The sequence below is a fragment of the Mirounga angustirostris genome, unplaced genomic scaffold, assembly GCF_029215605.1.
Source record: "Mirounga angustirostris isolate CCGP_5_RB_7025 unplaced genomic scaffold, mMirAng1.0.hap1 SCAF_14, whole genome shotgun sequence".
In the NCBI taxonomy this organism is placed as follows: domain Eukaryota; kingdom Metazoa; phylum Chordata; class Mammalia; order Carnivora; family Phocidae; genus Mirounga; species Mirounga angustirostris.
The window spans coordinates 73429080-73449995 of NW_026991722.1; the positions used below are offsets into that span (position 1 = coordinate 73429080).

Here is a 20916-nt window from a genome sequence, read left to right on the forward strand (position 1 = left end):
ACAGCGAGAGAGGGAACACAAGCAGGGGGAGGGGGAGAGGGAGAAGCAGGCTTCCCGTGGAGCAGGGAGCCCAACGCGGGGCTCGATCCCAGGACCCTGGGATCAGGACCTGAGCCAAAGGCAGACGCTTAACGACTGAGCCACCCAGGCGCCCCACTACATAGTCGTTCTTAACGTTTCTGGAAAACCATGCTGTTTAGCACAGGAAATTATTATTGCCGTTGTCGTTTTGTTCATTATGTAAGTCAACCACCCAACAGTGAATCAATTCTCTAAAGCTAAGCGCTCAGGATGTCAGCACGCAGCCTTCCAAAGGGAAGCCCTTCACATTGCCATAATTCACAAAGGACCAGTCGGCTTGCCTAAACTTATCCTTTACATTTAGGAAACTTTGTGGGTTCCTGTCTTCCCCGGGGGATTTTTATTACTTGTTTATGCAAACAGCAGATTGCATAAGAGCCTTGCTGGCTTTTTTTTTTTTTTTAAGGGATTTCGTAGTTTCCTGGTAAGCACTCAGTCACCAGTTTCATCACCCTGACATGACATAAAGGCGGGAGCTGAACCTCGCGTTCGCCACTCAGACACACACCTCTTTCCTTGAGCACTCGCTAGGACCGACTCGTTCCACTCATGAGCCTGCACCAGCAGCAGAATTATTTTCTGGAAATAGACAAGAAGAACTGCTGTGTGTTCCGGGATGACTTCATAGCCAATGTGCTGCCGACGGTGTTGGGGCTGGAGTTTGTGTTTGGGCTCCTGGGCAATGGCCTTGCCCTGTGGATTTTCTGCTTTCACCTCAAGTCCTGGAAATCCAGCCGGATTTTCCTGTTCAACTTGGCTGTGGCTGACTTTCTCCTGATCATCTGCCTGCCGTTCTTGACGGACAACTATGTGAGGAAGTGGGACTGGAGGTTCGGGGACATCCCTTGCCGGGTGATGCTGTTCATGCTGGCCATGAACCGCCAGGGCAGCATCATCTTCCTCACGGTGGTGGCTGTGGACAGGTACTTCCGGGTGGTCCATCCTCACCATGCTCTGAACAAGATCTCGAATCGGACAGCGGCCATTATATCCTGCCTCTTGTGGGGTGTCACCATCGGCCTGACGGGTCACCTCCTGTACAAACAAATGTTGATCAAGAACCAAGATGCGAATTTATGCAGCAGCTTTAGCATCTGCCATACCTTCAGGTGGCATGATGCCATGTTCCTCCTGGAGTTCATCCTGCCCCTGGGCATCATCCTGTTCTGCTCGGCCAGAATCATCTGGAGTCTGCGCCAGCGACAAATGGACAGACATGCCAAGATCAAGAGGGCCATCAACTTCATCATGGTGGTGGCCATCGTCTTCATCATCTGTTTCCTGCCCAGCGTGGCTGTGCGCATACGCATTTTCTGGCTCTTACGCACCGTGGGCACGAGGAGCTGTGATATCTATCGCTCGGTTGATCTGGCGTTTTTCATCACCCTTAGCTTCACCTACATGAACAGCATGCTGGACCCTTTGGTGTACTACTTCTCCAGCCCATCTTTTCCCAACTTCTTCTCCACCCTGATCAACCGCTACCTGTGGAAGAAGACGCCACAACAGCCAGATAATAACCAGAGCACAAGCATGGAGCTCACGGGGGATCTGAGTGCTACCAGGAGTGTGCCAGACAATTTGGTGGCCCATGCCGGTGAGCCATGGAACCCGTCTTATCCGACCCCAGCTTCTCGCTAAATACCCGAGCCAAGAAGTGAGATTGTCACCAAGAACCAAGGTCTCCGGGGAAAGAGTTTGGCTGGGTGCACAGAGTACCATCATGAGACGTGGCCTGTGGTTTCCTGGAATTTCCAGATTCGGAGAATCGGATTTAGAGAAGGAGTGTGGCGGAGTGGGCTGCCCGGTTGTCCAGCGTCACCAGAGGACTCTTGGGGGGAACGGAGAGTAAAGCTTCTGAAACTTCTGCTCAGTCTCTGGCACTCACAGAACCGAAGATGGCCAAACTGTCCACAGTTCTGCCGAGCAGAGCTGGAGCCAGGGAGACGCCCGTGAGCACCTGTGATTCACTGGCCTCTTTCCCTACCTGCCTGAGGCGGGGGTGGCTCTCAGCTCCTGAGGGCGATACCCAGTCCATCGAGCTCCAGCCGGGATGAGGAAAGCTAAGTGGTTGGAGGGGAGTTATGGCCCCTGGGCGGAGGCCAGGAATCACTAAAGAAGCCAGTAGGTCACCCACATTCCAAGGGACCGATTCATCTTTCAGCCAAGCTTTAGCAGAAAAGCACCCGGCAGAGAGACTCACCGGTAGGGGTGAGAGAGGGATTAGCCGGGGCGGGACTGAGCAAAACAGTCTTACTGAGAGAAAGAAAAGGCATTTGTGCGGGGACCTGTGCCTAATCCATTCCTCTCCTGTTGACACTAACTGGAAGGCTGAGGGTTAGAGGCTTCAGAGAAGACGGCTGCTTCCCACCTCTGTTTGGTTTTGTCATTAAAAGGGAAATGCTGCCCAGTGGTTAGAGGGAGAAGGTTCCTCCTGGTTTGTTTGCTTGTGTTCCTGTCCTTATAAGAAATCTACCACTTCAATAAATTTTGATGTGAGATGCACAGTCTGGTGTTGCATGTGTCTGGGTGATGGTTCACAGAAAGGGACTTCTTACTTAAGCGGAGACCTTTATGGGTTGTTAACTGTGTCCCGACGGAAAATACCAAATACTGTCAAGTAAGGAAAGGAGGCAGACGCTGAGCTTCATCAACAGAGAGGTAAGTAAAAATTACACCTACATTAGGACGAGGATGAGGAAGGGCTGGGAATAAGTAAAAATCATTTAATTTGGAAGGGTGGTACAAATAGGGTTGCAGGGGCCCTGTACATTTAGGGTTAGGTGAATACTGCTATGACTATTTGTGTATTTAAAAAGGAATCGGGACAGACTGGGGTGTTTGCAGAGGAGGGAGGGAGAAGAAAGAATTTCCTATGGAACAGTTCCTGTTCCCAGTTCTGGGATGGAAAGGAAATGTACTGGTTTGAGTCTGTGATCAGTCCAAGTTTCTGTTATGCTTTCATCCCCAGCCTGTCCCTCCTTGATTCTTTAGCAAGATGCGGCTTGCCTTGCCATCCTGACTCAGATACAGATAAGAAAGGGAGAGACTCAGACTCCAAGCCAGAGCTTAAATGGCAATAAATGAAGAACAGACAGACGTTCTCATATTGAAGTGCTTTTGGAGTGCTTTGCTTGCCCGGTTCTCCCGTTGATTCCTAGAAGTAGAAAGTTAAAGCAGAGATCACCTCAAAGAGGAAGAAGTGGCAGAGATGAGCTGAGAGGAAAGGAGTACGTTCCCGCAGTCTCCCCTGCATGAGTCAGCAGCGAGCCTGGCTGGGAAACTCAGACCAGTTCAGCACTAACTCACATTCGTCCGTTTGCTCAGGAGTTCCATCAGCTTTCATTCATTTATTTTTAAAGCAGGCTCTACGTCCAAGGTGGGGCTTGCATTCACGACCCTGAGATCAAGATTTGCATGTTCTACTGACCGAAACAGCCAGGGGCCCTTCCATCAGCTTTTAGGTATTAAGTGCCAATGATGTGTCAGATGCTGCTCTGAATGGTTGGTGGAGATAGAACAAGGAACAAGGGGGGACGCCTGGGTGGCTCAGTCGGTTAAGCATCTGCCTTTGGCTCAGGGCACGATCTCGGGGTCCTGGGATCGAGCCGGCATCAGGCTCCCTGCTCAGTGGGGAGTCTGCTTCTCCCTTTCCCTCTGCCCCTCCCTACCACTCATCTTCACTCTGTCTCTCACACACTCTCAAGTAAATATTTAAAAAAAAAAAAAAAGAAAGAAAAATCTTTAAAAAGAATTAAATCACAATTTGTCATGTCTATAAAATAAGAACATCGTCATCATCCTTGATCATCAATAATATTTATTAAGAGAGGAGTCTCCTACTAAATATTTCTGTTTCCCTGTCCAGAGGAATGCCAATATTAATGTAACCTGGCTGGCTCTGTCAGAAGAGCACGCGGCTCTTGATCTCAGGGTCATGAGTTCAAGCCCCACGTTAGGCATAGAACTTACATAAAAAGTTAATTAATTAATTAATTAATTTTAAAAAATGGGAGCAAGTAATGTTGTTATTCTGAACTAAACCAATGATGTGTTCCATCCAGTCTCACACTGTGGTATAGCATATGTGTACTGTCTCTATGCTGGAAGGGGCAGTTATTTGTTTTTAAGATTTAATTTTTTTAAGTGATCTCAACACCCAACATGGGGTTTGAACTCACAACCCCAAGATCAACAGTCACATGCTTTACTGACTGAACCAGCCAGGCGCCCCTGGATGGGGCAGTTATAATCATATATGCATTGATTTTCCATTACTTCCTCTTTATTTTAGAGGGTACCAGTTTGGGGGCTATGAGTTCTATGAGTTTATTATATAAAAAGTAGGACTTCAGGGCGCCTGGGTGGCTCAGTCGTTAAGCGTCTGCCTTCGGCTCAGATCATGGTCCCGGGGTCCTGGGATCAAGCCCTGCATCAGGCTCCCTGCTCTGCGGGAGGCCTGCTTCTTCCTCTCCCACTCCCCCTGCTTGTGTTCCTGCTCTCGCTGTCAAATAGATAAATAAATAAATCTTTAAAAAAAAAAAAGTAGGACCTCATTTTAACTGCTCCCAAACAATCTCTTCCAAACTTGAAGAGATTACCCCTAAGTCTAGAACCATAAAATTGGGGCTTTAAACTCATGTTTGTTTCTGATTTGATGAACTCCCTTACCTTTCCAAATTTATTAGTCTACCTGACCCACAGTGCCTTGCCTGAAGAGAGGGATCTAACTCACATCTAGGATTCTGGTCCTTAATACACCTTGTAGTTTCATTTTCAACATATTTCCGGATTACGATCTGTCGCTCTGTTGGCCGTCCCACTTACAACAAGCAGCTGTCTTCCCAAATGGTCCTGACTCCTTTCTTCCCCCACTTGGCTTCTGTAATCAGAATTTTGCTGAGGAATTGGTTATCCGTGGTACCCTGGCCTGTGGTGGCATTTGGTTGGGTCACTAAGTATCAGAAATGGATCATTTAACAACCAAATTGGGCCATGGATCATCTCCTACTCCCCTTATCTTTTGGTTTGAATTGGGAACTTCTTCAAAGCAGAACTGGAATTTTGATGAAATTCTTTGACAATTGACGCTGGGCTGTTCGTGTTACCAGCCAAGTTCCTGAGAAGGAAATTCCTTTTTTTTTTTTTCCCCTCATTGTAGTAAGAAGATGCCTTATTATAATTGTTCAACTCAAGGTCCTCATAAATGCAAGTATCTGAAACACACTTCAAATTAGCTTAAGCAAAAAATGAAAAATCAAAAGTGAGGAAAGATCCTGGAGTATCTCACAGAAACTGAGAGAGAGTTAAAGCAGGGTCAGGCAGCGCCAGGGGACAAGCTCACAAGCCTTCGTCCTGCTCTTAGCTGTGAACCTGACTTAACCTCTCCATACCTGTGTCTCTCCAGTCAGACTCTCACATGAGAGAATCTGACTGGTCCCAAACCACTCTCTATGAAAGAGTGATGAAGTCATGAAGATTCACACAACAGCGGTGCAAAGGGTATTTTAAAATTACTGTCTGGGGGGCATCTGGGTGGCTCAGTCGTTAAACGTCTGCCTTCGGCTCAGGTCGTGATCCCAGGGTCCTGGGATCGAGCCCCGCATTGGGCTCCCTGCTCTGCGGGAAGCCTGTTTCTCCCTCTCCCTCTCTCCCTGCTTGTGATCCTGCTCTCACTGTGTCTCTCTCTGTCAAATAAATAAATAAAATCTTAAAAAATACGCCTGGGTGGCTCAGTCGGTTAAGCAGCTGCCTTCGGCCCGGGTCATGATCCCAGGGTCCTGGGATCGAGTCCCATATCAGGCTCCTTGCTCGGTAGGGAACCTGCTTCTCCCTCTCTCTCCCTCTGCTTGTGCTCTCTCAAATAAATAAAATCTTTAAAAATAAATAAATAAATAAATAAATAAATAAAATTACTGTTTGGGTAAAGCCATGCTCTCTGCCAGGTGTTCCTCAGATAACATTCCAGATCACTTTCCATGCCACTCATACACAGCATGTTTGGACTTTTTTTCAGTGGATCTCAGTTCTCTTGCTGCCATGTTATAAGACAGTCGTCCCAAAAGAATGGAAAAGTCATCAGTTGACCTTTGGAAGCCACACAGTTCACGTGCCCCAAACCCATTTGGATGTGGACCTCCAGATGTGAGTTTTAGAGCCCTTCAGAAGGTCTTCCTGGAGAATTAAAGTCTTTGTAATTTTATATATTGCTTCACAAATTGGGGGCAAAGAAATACTCTTCAGCAGGCTTAGCTGCAGAAATACCTAGCCATGACATTCTGTTCACTAAGTTTTGTGTCTTCTACGACAAATGAAACATGACTATTTTGCAACTGGTGTTGTTGCTATTTTCTTGGAGCTCAAATTTAAGATTTGGCCACCTTGTCTCTTTAGGGCATTACAAATGTCAGGCTTGACCTATAGTCCACAATCCCACGGCCCTGGCAAATGAAAGGCAAGCACTTCTATGCTCTTAACAAATATTGATATACTCAGTGTTCTGGCCACACCCACAGAGGGATTTACAACCATCAACAGGTATTGGGAAAGGTACATGACGTTCCCTATACAATCGAAAAGAAGAAAAAGTGAGTTGACCTACTGATGTCATGAGGTTGAAAAACTGGGTTCCTTTTCAACATGTTTACAAAATATCCCTCCTCTAGATTATGATACTTGAATAAGAAAATGGTACTGATGATCTGCTTTTTTTTTTTAATTAAAAACATTTTTTTAAGTAATCTCCATACCCAACATGGGGCTCAAACTCACAACACTGAGCTCAAGAGTCCCATGCTCTAGGGACTGAGCCTGCCAGGCTCCCCTGCTTTTGGTTCTCATAAAGCAACATGAGGCAAAGACAGACCCACAATAAGAGAAACATTGCTTTCATCAGCATCATCATTTGATTGCCACCAGTATATCTAAGATTTACTCACCTGTCAGACACTGAGTGAAGTATTTTATGTGGGTAATCTCACTTCATCCTCCCAATAACTTCATAGGGCAGGTGCTATTTCCATTTCGCAGGTAAGGAACTGAGGCTCAGAGAGTTGGAATAGTTTGCCTGAAGTCAACAGTCTATGAGTGAGGGACCAAGAGAACAGAGGCCAGAGGTCTGACTCCAGAGTCTTTACCTTTAAAGTTCTGAAAAAATGCAAAATAAGAGATAAGCAATGTGAACTGAAGAAGGTAGGGTGAATACCTCGACACATTTGGGGTCAATATTCCCAGAATTTTCCAGGCTGCCCAACAACTTAGGCACCCAGGCACCTCCCAGGTCCAAGCTGAGATCATGTACTTAAGCTGCCCGGCACAGTACCTTGCGCATGGAAGGTGCTCTAGACATCAGTTTCTGTTCTCAAAGCTAATTAGTGATTGGCCCCTTCCTTCCTTTTTGAAGGCCCTTCTTGTCTTTCTAAAGGAACTACCATTTCATAAGGAGGCAGATCAAGGATATTCACTGTAACACCATTTGTAATAGTGAAAGAAAAAACAAAAAAAGGAAAAAAGAGGAAACAACCTAGGTGTCCATTAGTAAGGGAAGAGATACATAGGGATACAGGCTCCCAGCGGAATACTAAGTAGCAGGGAAAAAAAAGAACCAGAGGTAGCTGTATCAGCAGGACTGAATCTTGAGCATAATATCTAAAGCAAAAACCAAGTTGTCAAAAGATACATTCAGGGGTGCCTGGGTGTATCGACTCAGGTCATGATCCCAGAGTCCTGGGATCGAGCCCCTCATCAGGCTCCCTACTCAGCGGGGAGTCTGCTTCTCCCTCTCCCTCTGCCCCTCCCCCTGCACCTGCTTTCTCAAATAAATAAATAAATAAATAAAATCTTTTAAAAAAGATACATTCAATATGATAACATGTAAATGTTTAAGACATGCTAAACAAAATAACATGGTTTTTGGAAGCATCAATATGTAAGAAAACAACAATCTCAGATGAGAAGAATGCACAGTAACTACAGGATATACATTACTTCTGTGGCTGGAGGGAGGGACACGGATGGAAGTTGGTCTCAACTCTATCTGCAATGCTTTTACTTCATTTTAAAGATTTTATTTATTTATTTGAGAGAGGGAGAGAGTGTGTATGCGTGAGCAGGGGGAGGAACAGAGAGGGAGAGAGAATCTTAAGCAGACTATGCACTGACGGTCAAGTCCAACACGGCTCAATCTCACCACCCTGAGATCATGACCTGAGCCAAAATCAATAGCCAGATGCTTAACCAACTGAGCCACTCAGGCACCCTGCTTTTACTTCTTCTTTTTTTTTTTTTGGTATTTAATTTTTTTTATCATGTTATGTTACTCACCATACATTACATCATTAGTTTTTGATGTAGCGTTCCATGATTCATTGTTTTCGTTTAATACCCAGTACTTCATGCAGTATGTGCCCTCCTTAATACCCATCACCAGGCTAACCCATCCCCCCACCCCCCTCCCCTCTAGAACCCTCAGTTTGTTTTTCAGAGTCCATAGTCTCTCATGGTTTCTCTCCCCCTACTTCATTTTAAAAGAAGGATCTGAGGGGCTCCTGGGTGGCTCTGTCAGTTAAGCGTCTGCCTAGGGCTTGCAAGAGTCATGATCCCAGGGTCCTTGGATCGAGTGCCGCATCGGGCTCCCTGCTCTGCGGGAAGCCTGCTTCTCCCTCTCCCACTCCCTGCTTGTGCTCCTGCTCTCGCTATCTCTCTCTCGGTCAAATAAGTAAATAAAATCTTTAAAAAATAATAATATAAACAAACAAGGATCTGCAAATGTCCCTCAGTAGGTGAATGGTTAAACAAAGTGTGGTGCGTCCATACCATGGAATGTTACATAGCAATAAAAAGGAACAGACTATTGATTCACACATCAACTTGGGTGGATCTCAAGGACATTATACTGAGTGGGGAGAAAAAGGCCAATCTTAAAAAGTTATATACTGTAGGGGCGCCTGGGTGGCTCAGATGGTTAAGCGTCTGCCTTTGGCTCAGGTCATGATCCCAGGATCCTGGGATCGAGCCCCACATCGGGCTCCTGGCTCGGTGGGGAGTCTGCTTTTCCCTCTCCCTCTGCCTCTCCCCCTGCTCACGGTCTCTCTCTCTCTGTATCTCTGTGTCTCAAATGAATAAATAAAATCTTAAAAAAAATTACATACTCTACAATCCCATTTACGTAACATTCTTAAAATGATTAAATTATAAAGAAGAACAGATCAGTGGTTGCTAGAAGTTAGGGAAAGGGCGATAGGCCTGGTAGAGCGTGAGGATGTTTCTTTAGGGTGAGAGCCATTTGTATCCTGAACATGGTGGTGGTTATACAAAAATCTATGTATGTCTGGGGCACCTGGGTGGCTCAGTCTGTTAAGTGTCTGACTCTTGATCTCAGCTTGGGTCTGAGAGAGCAAGAGAGCACAAGCAAGGGGAGGAGCAGAGGGAGAAGGAGAACCAGGCTCCCCGCTGAGCCGGGAGCCCAATGTGGGGCTGGATCCCAGGATCCTGAGATCATGACCTGAGCCAAAGGCAGACGCTTAACCAACTGAGCCACCCAGGCGCCCCTGAATTTTTATTCTTTATGAGCATTAGGGTATATGTACACACACGTGTGCATGCTTAGGTCAACTGACGACTTCAGCTACCACCCATTCTGTTGATGAGGCCTCCATCTGACCAGATTCAGCTTATCCTCCACCTTCTTTTGCATCCCTGCCCCCAGATGCCCTTTATGTTTTAAAGATTTTACGGCTAGCCACTTGGGAAACAGATAAAAGGTAACCAAAAATAAGCTTGTTTATAAAAAAAAAGTAATAAGATTAAAAACTCTCACAAAACGACCATGGAAAACTTTATGCTGACTGGAAGAAGCCGGACAAAAAAGGTCCACATAGCGTATGATTCCATTTATATGAAATGTCCAGAACAGGTAAATCCACAGAGACAGAAGGTAGAATGGTGTGGTGGCTGCCAGGGGCTGGGGGAGGGGGGAATGGGGAGCGACTGCTAACCGGTGTGGGGTCTCCTTTTGGGGTGATGAAAATGTTTGGGAACAAGACAGAGGGGTGCTGCACAACATTGAATGTACTAAATGCCACCACATGGATACGTTGTGTGAATTTCACCTGACTGAAACTAACAAAAAATGGGTGGGAGCAGAATCCGTAGAGTAACTGTCCCTGCTTCTAGTTCATCCTCGCTCCTATCCCTCACTTCTCCATCGTCCCTGGTTCTCTCCTGTGTCAGGCAAGACCTCTGCCCCAGAGACACTGAAGGGGAAGTTAGGACAGGATATTAAGTATGAGCCAGAATCTATTGTGGTTGCTGGTAACCTCTAGATTGGGTGATTCTCATGTAACCGTTTTCCTTAACTCTTGCAAACTCTTGGAGTGCGACATGGAGCCAGAGCATCTGACTGAACTGCTTTGTTGAAATCCTAACCCCCAGCATCTTCGAATGTGACAGTATTTGGAGATAGGTTCTTTATTTTTCTTTATTTTTATTTTCTTAAGATTTTATTTATTTAGGGCGAACTAAATTCTTGTTTCAGCCCCCAGTCTGTGGACCTTTTGTCATGGTGGCCCTCGCAGACTCACAGGGTCTGATCACCCTTCTTATATGCATCAGGCAGCCAGTGGTTCCAGAGCTCAGCTGGAACGCCCTATGTGTTTATTTAAAACTGCTTACTCCTATAAATCTGAAGAGAATTTGACATAAGGCCTGCCGTGCTACACAGCAGAGAAATTCAACTTTAGAGAAAGTAGACCAACACTAAGGACAGGTTGACTTTTCATAGGCAAACAGTGCCCAACTGCTTCTCTCTCTTCCTCTACCTTTTGTTTGATTATGGAAACCGATCTCAGAATTTATTAAAACACATATTTTTTTTTTTAAAGATTTTATGTATTTGTTTGACAGAGAGAGACATAGTGAGAGAGGGAACACAAGCAGGGCGAGTGGGAGAGGGAGAAGCAGGCTTCCCACTGAGCAAGGAGCCCGATGCTGGGCTCCATCCCAGGACCCTGGGACCATGACCTGAGCCAAAGGCAGATGCTTAACGACTGAGCCCCTCAGTCATGCTTTTAAAAATATGTATCTTGGGGCGCCTGGCTGGCTCAGTCGGTAGGGCATGGGACTCTTGATCTTGGGGTCGTGAGTTCAAGTGCCATGTTGGGTGTAGAGCTTACATTAAGATATATATATATATATCGTAACAAAATTACTAAAATTATTATAGTCAATCCAAAAAAAAAAAGCCTTCCTCAATATTCTTATCCACTGTTTTTTCTTTTTTTTTTTAAAGATTTTATTTATTTATTTGAGAGAGAGAGAATGAGAGACAGAGAGCATGAGAGGGAGGAGGGTCAGAGGGAGAAGCAGACTCCCTGCCGAGCAGGGAACCCGATGCGGGACTCGATCCCGGGACTCCAGGATCATGACCTGAGCCGAAGGCAGTCGCTTAACCAACTGAGCCACCCAGGCGCCCCTATCCACTGTTATTTCTAACAAAAAATATTCACATAAAGCTCCTAATGATTATTTTCCTAAAACAAAAAATTGAATTGTATCTCTTTTCCTGCTTCAGAAACCTTCAATTATCAGTAGAATAAAATTCAAACTCAGCATGGCCTTTCCCTGCCGGGCTGCATGGGTACCCACACGGTATGGCGGACGTGAAGGAGAATGGCCTTTGGAATCAGGATGAAATTTCAGTTTTACCACCCACCGGCCAGGTGCCTGGGACAAAGAGAATGAAAGAGGCCGAGGACCTTTCCAGCTTTTGCAGCTCCCGATTTATTTTCTTACTGAAATATAGTTCACATACTATAAAATTCACTTTTTTTTTTTTTAAGGCTACTTATTTTTATCTTGTGCTGGACACTTTCTGACATTCAGACACATGCCTAGAAGGGCTGAGAGGGTCCGGACAAGCAGGGCACACAAATCTGAATTGACGTCAATGCCTTTGTGTCTTTCCCACTGAGGGCTCAGCCAGCGCTTTCCTGCACTTCTCGACTGCCCAGGGGTCGGTCCTTTATTACTGATAGAGTAAAATGAAGACAGGATTGAGGAGAACCAACCGACTGCGGGAAGCCAGAGAAACCCCTGAGAGAGATGGCCCTGTGATTCTGGCAGCTGCAAGCAAGTCCCCTGTGGGTGGCCAGGTGTCCTTGGCAGGGCTGGCTTCCAGATGCACCACCTGGATTCCCAGCCACCCGAGCCATTTTTCAAGAAACCAGTATACCGTGCGACTCCCAGTGACCCTGGCATCAAGCTCTCAACCTTGATCCAGCCCAGGACACCTACCCAAACCGTACTTACACTTGATCTTGGCCAAAAGGCCTAGAAATGATAAATCCACCCTAGTATATTCACAGTGTTGTGTAGCCATCCCCTCTATCTGATTCTGGAACTTCTTCATCATCCACCAAAAAGAAACCCTATACCCGGGGCTCCTGGGTGGCTCAGTTGTTAAGCATCTGCCTTCGGCTCAGGTCATGATCCCAGGGTCCTGGGATCGAGCCCCGCATCAGGCTCCCTGCTCCGCGGGAAGCCTGCTTCTCCCTCTCCCACTCCCCCTGCTTGTGTTCCCTCTCTCCCTGTGTCTCTCGCTGTCAAATAAATAAAATCTTTAAAAAAAAAAAAGAAACCCTATACCCTTTAGCAGTCTGGTAGAGTTCCTGAAGCCCCTGACAAACACTAATCTACCATCTCTCTTTATGGGCATGATATATTTTTAAAAATGAAGAAATGCGGGGCGCCTGGGTGGCTCAGTCAGTTGGGCGTCCAACCCTTGATTTTGGCTCAGGTCGTGGTCTTGGCATCATAAGATCAAGCCCCACGTCTGGCTTGTTGTGGAGTCTGCTTGGGGTTCTTTCCTTCTCCCTCTGCCCCTCTCCCTGCTCTCTCGTAAATAAATAAATAAATAAATAAATAAATAAATAAATAAATAAATAAAATCTTGAAATTCTTAATACTTTTTTGTTTTTGAAATCTTAATACTTTTGAGAACAGTTTACTGAGATGTAATTCATATAATAGAAAAGTCACCCATTTAAAGTGTGCGGCCCATGGGCGCCTGGGTGGCTCAGTTGGTTAAGCGACTGCCTTCGGCTCAGGTCATGATCCTGGAGTCCCTGGATCGAGTCCCGTATCAGGCTCCCTGCTCGGCAGGGAGTCTGCTTCTTCCTCTGACCCTCCCGCCTCTCATGTGCTTGCTCTCTCTCATTCTCTCTCTCTCAAATAAATAAATAAAATCTTTTAAAAAAAATAAAAAAATAAAAAATAAATAAAGTGTGCGGCCCAGGTGCGGGCATCTGTCTGAATTCCTGGCTCGTGGAAACCGTCAGAGATAATAAGTAATTACTGTTGCTTTAAGCCGCTATGTTTTGGGGTAATTTGTTAGGCAGCAATAGATAGGTAAAGCAGGCAGAAAACAGTGGATTCTGGGAAGAGCCTCCAGGTCTGTGGGTTCTCCAAGAGGAAGTTTCCCTTGGCTTCTGATGAGCCTTCTGGGTCTTCTTGACTTCTGAAATCCCCATAAAAACCCCTAAACAGGGGCACCTGGGTGGCTCAGTAGCTTAAGCGGTTAAGCGCCTGCTGTCAGCTCAGGTCATGACTTCCCAGAGCTGAAGAAATCATTATCTTTAAGGAACAATCTCTCATGAAGCTGCTTGGGTATAATATATGTATTAATATATCTGTATGATACATTATTTTTTGAAAATTCAAATGACCTATTTGGACTACACTCATATGGTTTATGTACTTTAACATCCGTAATCTTACAGATGATTTTTTGTATTAAAAATATAATTTAGGGGCGCCTGGGTGGCTCAGTTGGTTAAGCGACTGCCTTTGGCTCGGGTCATGATCCCGGAGTCCCGGGATCGAGTCCCGCATGGGGCTCCCTGCTCAGCGAGGAGCCTGCTTCTCCCTCTGACCCTCCCCCCTCTCATGTACTTTCTCACTCTCACAAATAAATTATCTTAAAAAAAAAAAAAAATATATATATATATAATTTATAGGGGTGCCTGGGTAGCTCAGTCATTAGGCGTCTGCCTTCAGCTCAGGTCATGATCTCAGGGTCCTGGGATCGAGCCCCGCATCGGGCTCCCTGCTCAGCGGGGAGTCTGCTTCTCCCTCTCCCTCCGCCTCTCCCCACTGCTCCTACTCTCTCTCTCTCTCTCTCTCTGTATCTCTCTGTCTCAAATGAATAAATAAAAAATTCTTTAAAAAAAAAAAGATTTATTTGTTTATTTGAGAGAGAGCGAGTGGTGAGAGGGGCAGAGGGAGAGGGAGAGAAAATCCCAAACAGACTCCCCGTTGAGCTCAGAGCCCAATGCGGGGCTCAATCCCACAACCCCAAGACCATGACCCAATACCACGACCCGGGTGAAACCAAGAGTCGGATGCTCAACTGACTGAGCCACCCAAGTGCCCCGATTTTTTAAGTAATCTCTATACCCAACGTGGGGCCTGAACCCCAAGATCAAGAGTTGCACCCTCCACCAACTAAGCCAGCAGGTATCCCTATAATCAGATCCCACATCTTTTTATTGGAAACTGATGCACAGAGAGGCTTAATCAGGGCCTTCTGACTCTAAATGAGGTTAACATTGACTCTGAGAAATCCAAAAGACCAAGAAGAGAGTGAAGATGGGCTGAGCATTCCCTGGCACTGGGCAGCTCAGGGAGACTATTCCTGGCACACAGTTCCTAAAGCTCTTGTGGTCTCCAGGGATAAGAGCAACTTTTATATGCTAATGAGGTTGACTGGTGGCTGAGGACCCCTCCAGCTCTTTGGGATGGGGAGCTGATTGCCAAAAAGACCAAGACATGATTGGAGGGTTGGAACTTTTAGCTCCCTCCCCCAACATGTCTCCCCCAACTTCTGGGGAGACTGGAGGATAATCACCAATGGCCAATGATGTAGTCAGTCATGTCTCTGTGATGAAATCCCCAAAAAAACCCCTAAACAGGGGCACCTGGGTGGCTGAGTAGCTTAAGCAGTTAAGCGCCTGCTGTCAGCTCAGGTCATGATCCCAGAGTCCCAGGATCCAGCACCGCATCAGGATCCCCTCTCAGCGGGGGTCTGCTTCTCCCTCTGACCCTTCCCCCTTTCATGCTCTCTCTCTCTCTCAAATAAATAAATAAAATCTTAAAAAAAAAAAAAAAAAACCCTAAACAATGAGGTCCAGAGAGCATCTGGGTCATAAAGCATCCGTATGCTGGAGACTGGTATACCCCAACTTCACAGGAATAGAAGCTTCTCTGCTCTAGACCCTTGCAGATTGCCCAACATGAGAAGGGGCCATGGAAGCCACTGATTCAGAGCTGATTGGTCAGAAGTACAGGTTGCAATGTGGGACTTGCAGCTGGTATCCGAACTGTCAGGACAGTCATGTAGGACTGAGCCCTGAACTTGTGGGGTCTAATGCTAACTGCAGGTACTTAGTGTCAGAATGGAGCTGAATTCTAGGACACCCACCCAGAGAGCTGGAGAATCGGTTAGTATGGAGAAAAAAACCCACACATTTGTCAGAAGTGTTGTGAGTAAAAGCAGATCACTCATACAGAGGAACAGAGGCTCTTTGTCAGCTTGCACAATGTAGGGAGGCCTCAACGATGAAACCTCAGCCCCAGCGAGCTGACCTGAGGAATAACAGCCCATTAAAGGGGCCCCAGCACCCAGAGACAGAAGTGGACAGAGATGCTTCTGAATTTAAAACAATTATAAACAAGAGCACTTCAGCAAATCCAAATACAGCACATAATGAACTTTCCAGAGCTGAAATACATGATTTTCAAGATTAAGAAACTCATGAGTTAAAAGTGAATAGGGACTCGGGCGCCTGGGTGGCTCAGTTGGTTAAACGTCTGCCTTCGGCTCAGGTCATGATCTCAGGGTCCTGGGATCGAATCCCTCATTGGGCTCCCTGCTCAGCAGGGAGTCTGCTTCTCCTTCTCCCTCTGCCTGCCACTCCCCCTGCTTGTGCTTTCTCTCTCTCTCTGTCAAATAAATAAATAAAATCTTTTTTTAAATGTACACATGTGACTTTTTTTTTAAAGATTTTATTTATTTGACAGAGAGAGCGAGAGAGCCCAGGCAGGGGAGCAGCAGAGGGAGAGAGAGGAGCAGGCCCCCCACTGAGCAGGGAGCCTGATGCGGGGCTCGATCCCAGGACCCTGAGATCATGACCTGCCAAAGGCAGACGCTTAACCGACTGAGCCACCCATGTGCCCCCACATGTGACATTTTAAATCTAAATGGAGCAGAATACACTGGGATTTGTGGAACAGGGAAGGACTCTTAAAACCAAGCAAAGATCCTCCAAGGGAATTCTTACATATACTAGATTATCTCAGCCAAAACTGAGAGAGCAAGGTGGGGCATAAAGAGTGTCATGAGTCTCAGTAGGAAACACACATGGGGAAGGAAAGATGAGGAAGTGAAACTGTTCTAAAGGTCTCATCCTACTGGGTGAGGGAGAAGAGGAGGAAATAAATCAAGGAAATGGTTAGTTATGTGCCTCTGATTATGGGAGCAGGGAAGTTCATCACGGAAGAGATACGGGGATCTTAACCAAGCCAGGGAACTCAGAAGCCAGGAAAGAAAAGATGGATATATTTCACTATGTAAACTTTAAAATGTTTTGTGTGACAAAGGATACCATAAATACGGCAAGTTCAAGTGATGGAGCTGGAAAAATATTTGTAATATAAATAACTGTCAGCTACTGGAATTGGCTTATGATGTGCCCAGCACCATTCCGTTGACTCTACGTGTATTAACAGTTTTGTGTCTACAGCATGCTATGAAGCAGGAATGGTGAAGACAATGATGATCACTCTTTTTTCTTCCTTTGGGGAGGGGCAGGGGCAGAGGGAGAGGGAGAGAGAGAATCCCAAGCCGAATCCACGCCCAGCACCGAGCCAATGCAGGGCTCGATCTCATGACCCTGAGATCATGACCTGAGCTGAAATCAAGAGTCAGATGCTTAACCGACTGAGCCACCCAGACACCCTGATGATCACTACTTTATTGATGAGTAAACTGAGGCCTAACAAGGTTAAACAATTGGCCAAGGTCACATGGCCTGTCAGGGCCTGAGTTCCGATGCGACCCTTGGCAGCCCTATCCAGAAAACAATGGCCAAATGGACGCTATATAAAGAGCTTTACAAATTGACCTGAACAAGACAAACAACCACTACAGAAACAGATTTAGATTATAGATAGACTGTTCATAGAAGAGCAAAATGAAATGGCTAGCAAATGTACAAAAACACCCTCAATTTCAACAGTGGTCAGAAAAATGCAAATTAAAGAAGCAATAAGACATGAGACTGACACAAATGGAGAAGAGAGATCTTGTCAAATGCTGGCAGGAATGTGGAGGAAAGGGCGCTCTCCCGCATGTGGTGCTTACAGCCATTTGGGAAAGCTATCTGGCAACGTCTGTTAAAATTAAAATTAAACATACCCTTTCACCCAATGATCCCACTCCTGGGAATCTGGCCCAAAGAAATAAAAACACTAATACTCAAGGACAAGGATATTTATTAGAGCATTGTTTTTTCGTGGCAGAAAACCTGTCACAAAGTGAATCCCCATTAAAAGGAAAGGGGATCCATTGCCTGAATTATGTTACATCCACTGTATACACATTTCAATAAAATAAAATCAATCAGGGTCAGCAACATGGCAGCCCACTGGCCCAAAGGGCTGGCTAATGTGCTTTTCGTGAGCCAGCAGTGTTTTTATAAATTCCTGCAGGCTTCTGAGTCTGTGACCCCCTGCAAATATTTCCATTAGACACAGAGCCTGCCCTCCATAGGGTCATGGTACATAAACAAATACATGGTGTATGTGTGGTATTAGCATTTCATGGTGGGTGGAGGGGAGGTTGGCAAGCAAGTGGAGGGATCAGAACTCTGCTATGTTGCTGGTGAGATATACAGCAGTGCAGCCGCTGTGGAAAACAGTTTGGGAATTCCTGAACAGGTAAAACATAGAGGTACCATATGACCCAGCATTGCCACTCCTGCAAACATATCCAAAAGAATTGAAAACGGGTGTTCAAACAAAAACTTGAACACAATATTCACACCAACACTATTCACGACAGCCAAAAGGTGAAAACAACCCAAATGCCCATCAATGATAAATGGATCAACAGATGTGGTCCATCTGTACAACGGAATACAATTCAGCCATAAAAAGGAGTGAAGCACTGACCATGGCACAATGTGGATGCACCTTGAAGACACGATGCTGAATGAAAAGACGCCAGACACAGAAGGTTCCATATTGTTTGGGTCCATTTATAGGAAATCTCCAGAACAGGTCAATCCATAAAGACAGAAAGCCGATTAGAGGGGTCGCTAGGGGCTGGGGGTGGGCGCAGGGGGAATGACTTTTCAGTGGGTATGGAGTTTCTGTTGGGGGTGATGAAAACGTCTTGGAACTGGGTAGGGTGAAATGGCTGCACAACATGGTGAATGTACTTAATGCCACTTTATTTTTTATTTTAAAGATTTTTATTTTTGTTTGACAGAGAGAGAGAGCACAAGCAGGGGTGGCAGCAGGCAGAGGGAGAGGGAGAAGCAGGCTTCCCGCCAAGCAGGGAGCCCGATGCGGGGCTCGATCCCAGGACCCCGGGATCATGACCTGAGCCGAAGGCAGATGCTTAATGACTGAGCCACCCAGGCGCCCCTAATTTTATTTTCTTTAAGGAAAGGCAGACTAGCACATGCAGCACCTCCTTTGGATGTGTCTGGAGTCTTGGAAGCTTGATTACCATACGCTCTCCTGCAAGTGGACCTTGAGAGCTTGTTTGAAGGCTCTAGCTGGGGATATCATTGGGTATAATAGTCATTAGCCAATTGTAGTAGGTTGAATGGTGACCCCGAAAAAGATATGTTCCCCAGCCTAACCCCAGGCACCTTATTTATGAATGTGACCTATTTCGGAAAAAGGTCTTTGCAGATATAATTAAATTTAGGTCAACAACATGAAATCATCCTGGACTACCTGGATGGGTCCCAAATCCAATCACAGTGCCCTTATAGTAGACACACAAAGAGGAGAGACACAGAGGAGAAGGTGACATGAAGACAGAGGCAGAGAGTGGAGCGAGGCAACCACAAGCCAAAGAATGCCTGGAGTCACCGGAAGCTGGAAGAGGCACAGAGGGATTTTTCCTTAGAATCTCTGGAAGGAGTATGACCTGCCAAAACCTCAATTTCAGATTTCTGGCTTCCAAAACTGTGAAAGAATAAATTTCTGTTGTTTTAAGCCACCCAGTGTGTAGTAACTTGTAACAGCAGCCCTAGGAAACAAATATGCCAGAATAGAGTGCCTTTCTAAGCAAAACTTAGATACCAGGCCACCTCAGGGGCTGCCGGTCAGCCAATGGATGATCCCCGGGCATGGGTACCAATAACTGTTCTAATCAGCTGTAGCCAGAATGCGGACAAGACATGGTATTTGGGCCACAGACTTCTCTTCCAGCAGAACACAGAGAAGAGTGACACAAGGGATTCCAATTCAGTTTTTAAAACTTCCCTGCTCTGGGATTTATGGGTATAAAACAATCGTTCGTCTTCAAACTTAGTTTGACTTTTCTCATGAACATTAAGCTGAAAACAAATAGATGCCCACTGTGCTCCAGATAGTGTCCCTGGAGTCTGCCCTTGGCCTTGCTGGCCTATTAAGGGACCTCCCTGACATCTTGCTGTAACCGCTTTCCCCAAGCCACCACATTAGGGGAGAACTTGCAGCCTAACAGGCCTATTGTCAGGGAGGGTCTGATCGGAATCCTTCCTCTCTTCTGTACTTTCATAGGACCCTGGGGTTTTTCTTCTTCGTAGCATGTATCATAACGTGAATTAAGTAATTACCTGCACAATTACTTGTTTAGCTTCAGTCTCGTCCACCACACTGGAAGCCCCGTGAGGGCCGGAGCTGTGTGTCTCTGGCTTGCTCTCATTTCCACAGTGTCTTGCATACTGCCTGACACATAGTAGGTACACAACACACATTTGTGGAATAGAGGAATAGACGACTTCCATATCACAGTGGTGGAGGCAAAGGCAAATCTGGGTACACAAACCAAAATCTAGAAGACAATTAAATCAATGAAACACATTCTCCTTTGAAGCATACCCCCAGGGTCTCTCCAAGGGTACCACAGGCAAGGCACACTCTGGATCCACCAGGGTCCTTCCTCTAGTATTTTTAAGGTCTTCTACTTCACATGCCCTTGATCCTCTGGCTGTTTGTTATGACTCTAGTTCCCACACTTCTTCATTAAGACAACTGTTTATAGAACAGACAATCCCTGAAGGAAAGGTTGTTTGGCAGCTAGAACAGAGAAGTTCACACCCTTGAACGGGATATAGATTTGCTCTAATATTATTGAGAGGAGTGGTTGGCAGAGAACTTGCTACCTGCGTCATGGTGTCCGTGCTCACAGTCACCACCTTCTGCAAATGGCCTTCCTCCCAGTGTCCGTGTCCTTCAGAGGTCACTGGGTTGAAAGCCAGCTCAAGGGTGTGAATCTTGTGAGGTTAAGCCAGTCATGGTGGTCTTATTCTCCTTGCCAAGACATTGCTGTAGGTACGGAGCAGTGACACAGTTCTGACCAGTACGATGTGAGGGGGAACCTTCTAGGGACACTTCTCTGAAAATTTCCCAGCAATGCCATTGCTGGGTATATGCCCCCCAAAATTGAAAATCAGTTACTCAAACAAATACATGTCTAAGCACGTTCATGGCAACGTTATTCACAATAGCCAAAAGGTGGAAATAACCCAAATGTCCATCAACAGTTTGATGGATAAACAA

General features: G+C 46.0%; 1 protein-coding gene and 1 long non-coding RNA gene across 2 annotated transcripts; one reads left to right on the forward strand and one right to left on the reverse strand.

Annotated features, from left to right (window-relative positions):
• Positions 1 to 144: 144 nt before the first annotated feature.
• On the forward strand, positions 145 to 2586 carry HCAR2 (hydroxycarboxylic acid receptor 2). The gene has a single exon (XM_045887751.3). The coding sequence runs from the start codon at positions 631 to 633 to the stop codon at positions 1720 to 1722; it is 1092 nt and encodes a 363-aa protein (XP_045743707.1). The 5' UTR covers positions 145 to 630; the 3' UTR covers positions 1723 to 2586.
• Positions 2587 to 3050: 464 nt separating this feature from the next.
• LOC135362558 (uncharacterized) lies at positions 3051 to 20251 on the reverse strand. Its single transcript, XR_010407393.1, has 3 exons — positions 19971 to 20251; positions 7020 to 7227; positions 3051 to 3238 (listed from the first exon to the last, which is right to left on the reverse strand). It is a non-coding gene; the product is annotated as an uncharacterized LOC135362558 (long non-coding RNA).
• Between the last annotated feature and the right edge of the window lie 665 nt (positions 20252 to 20916).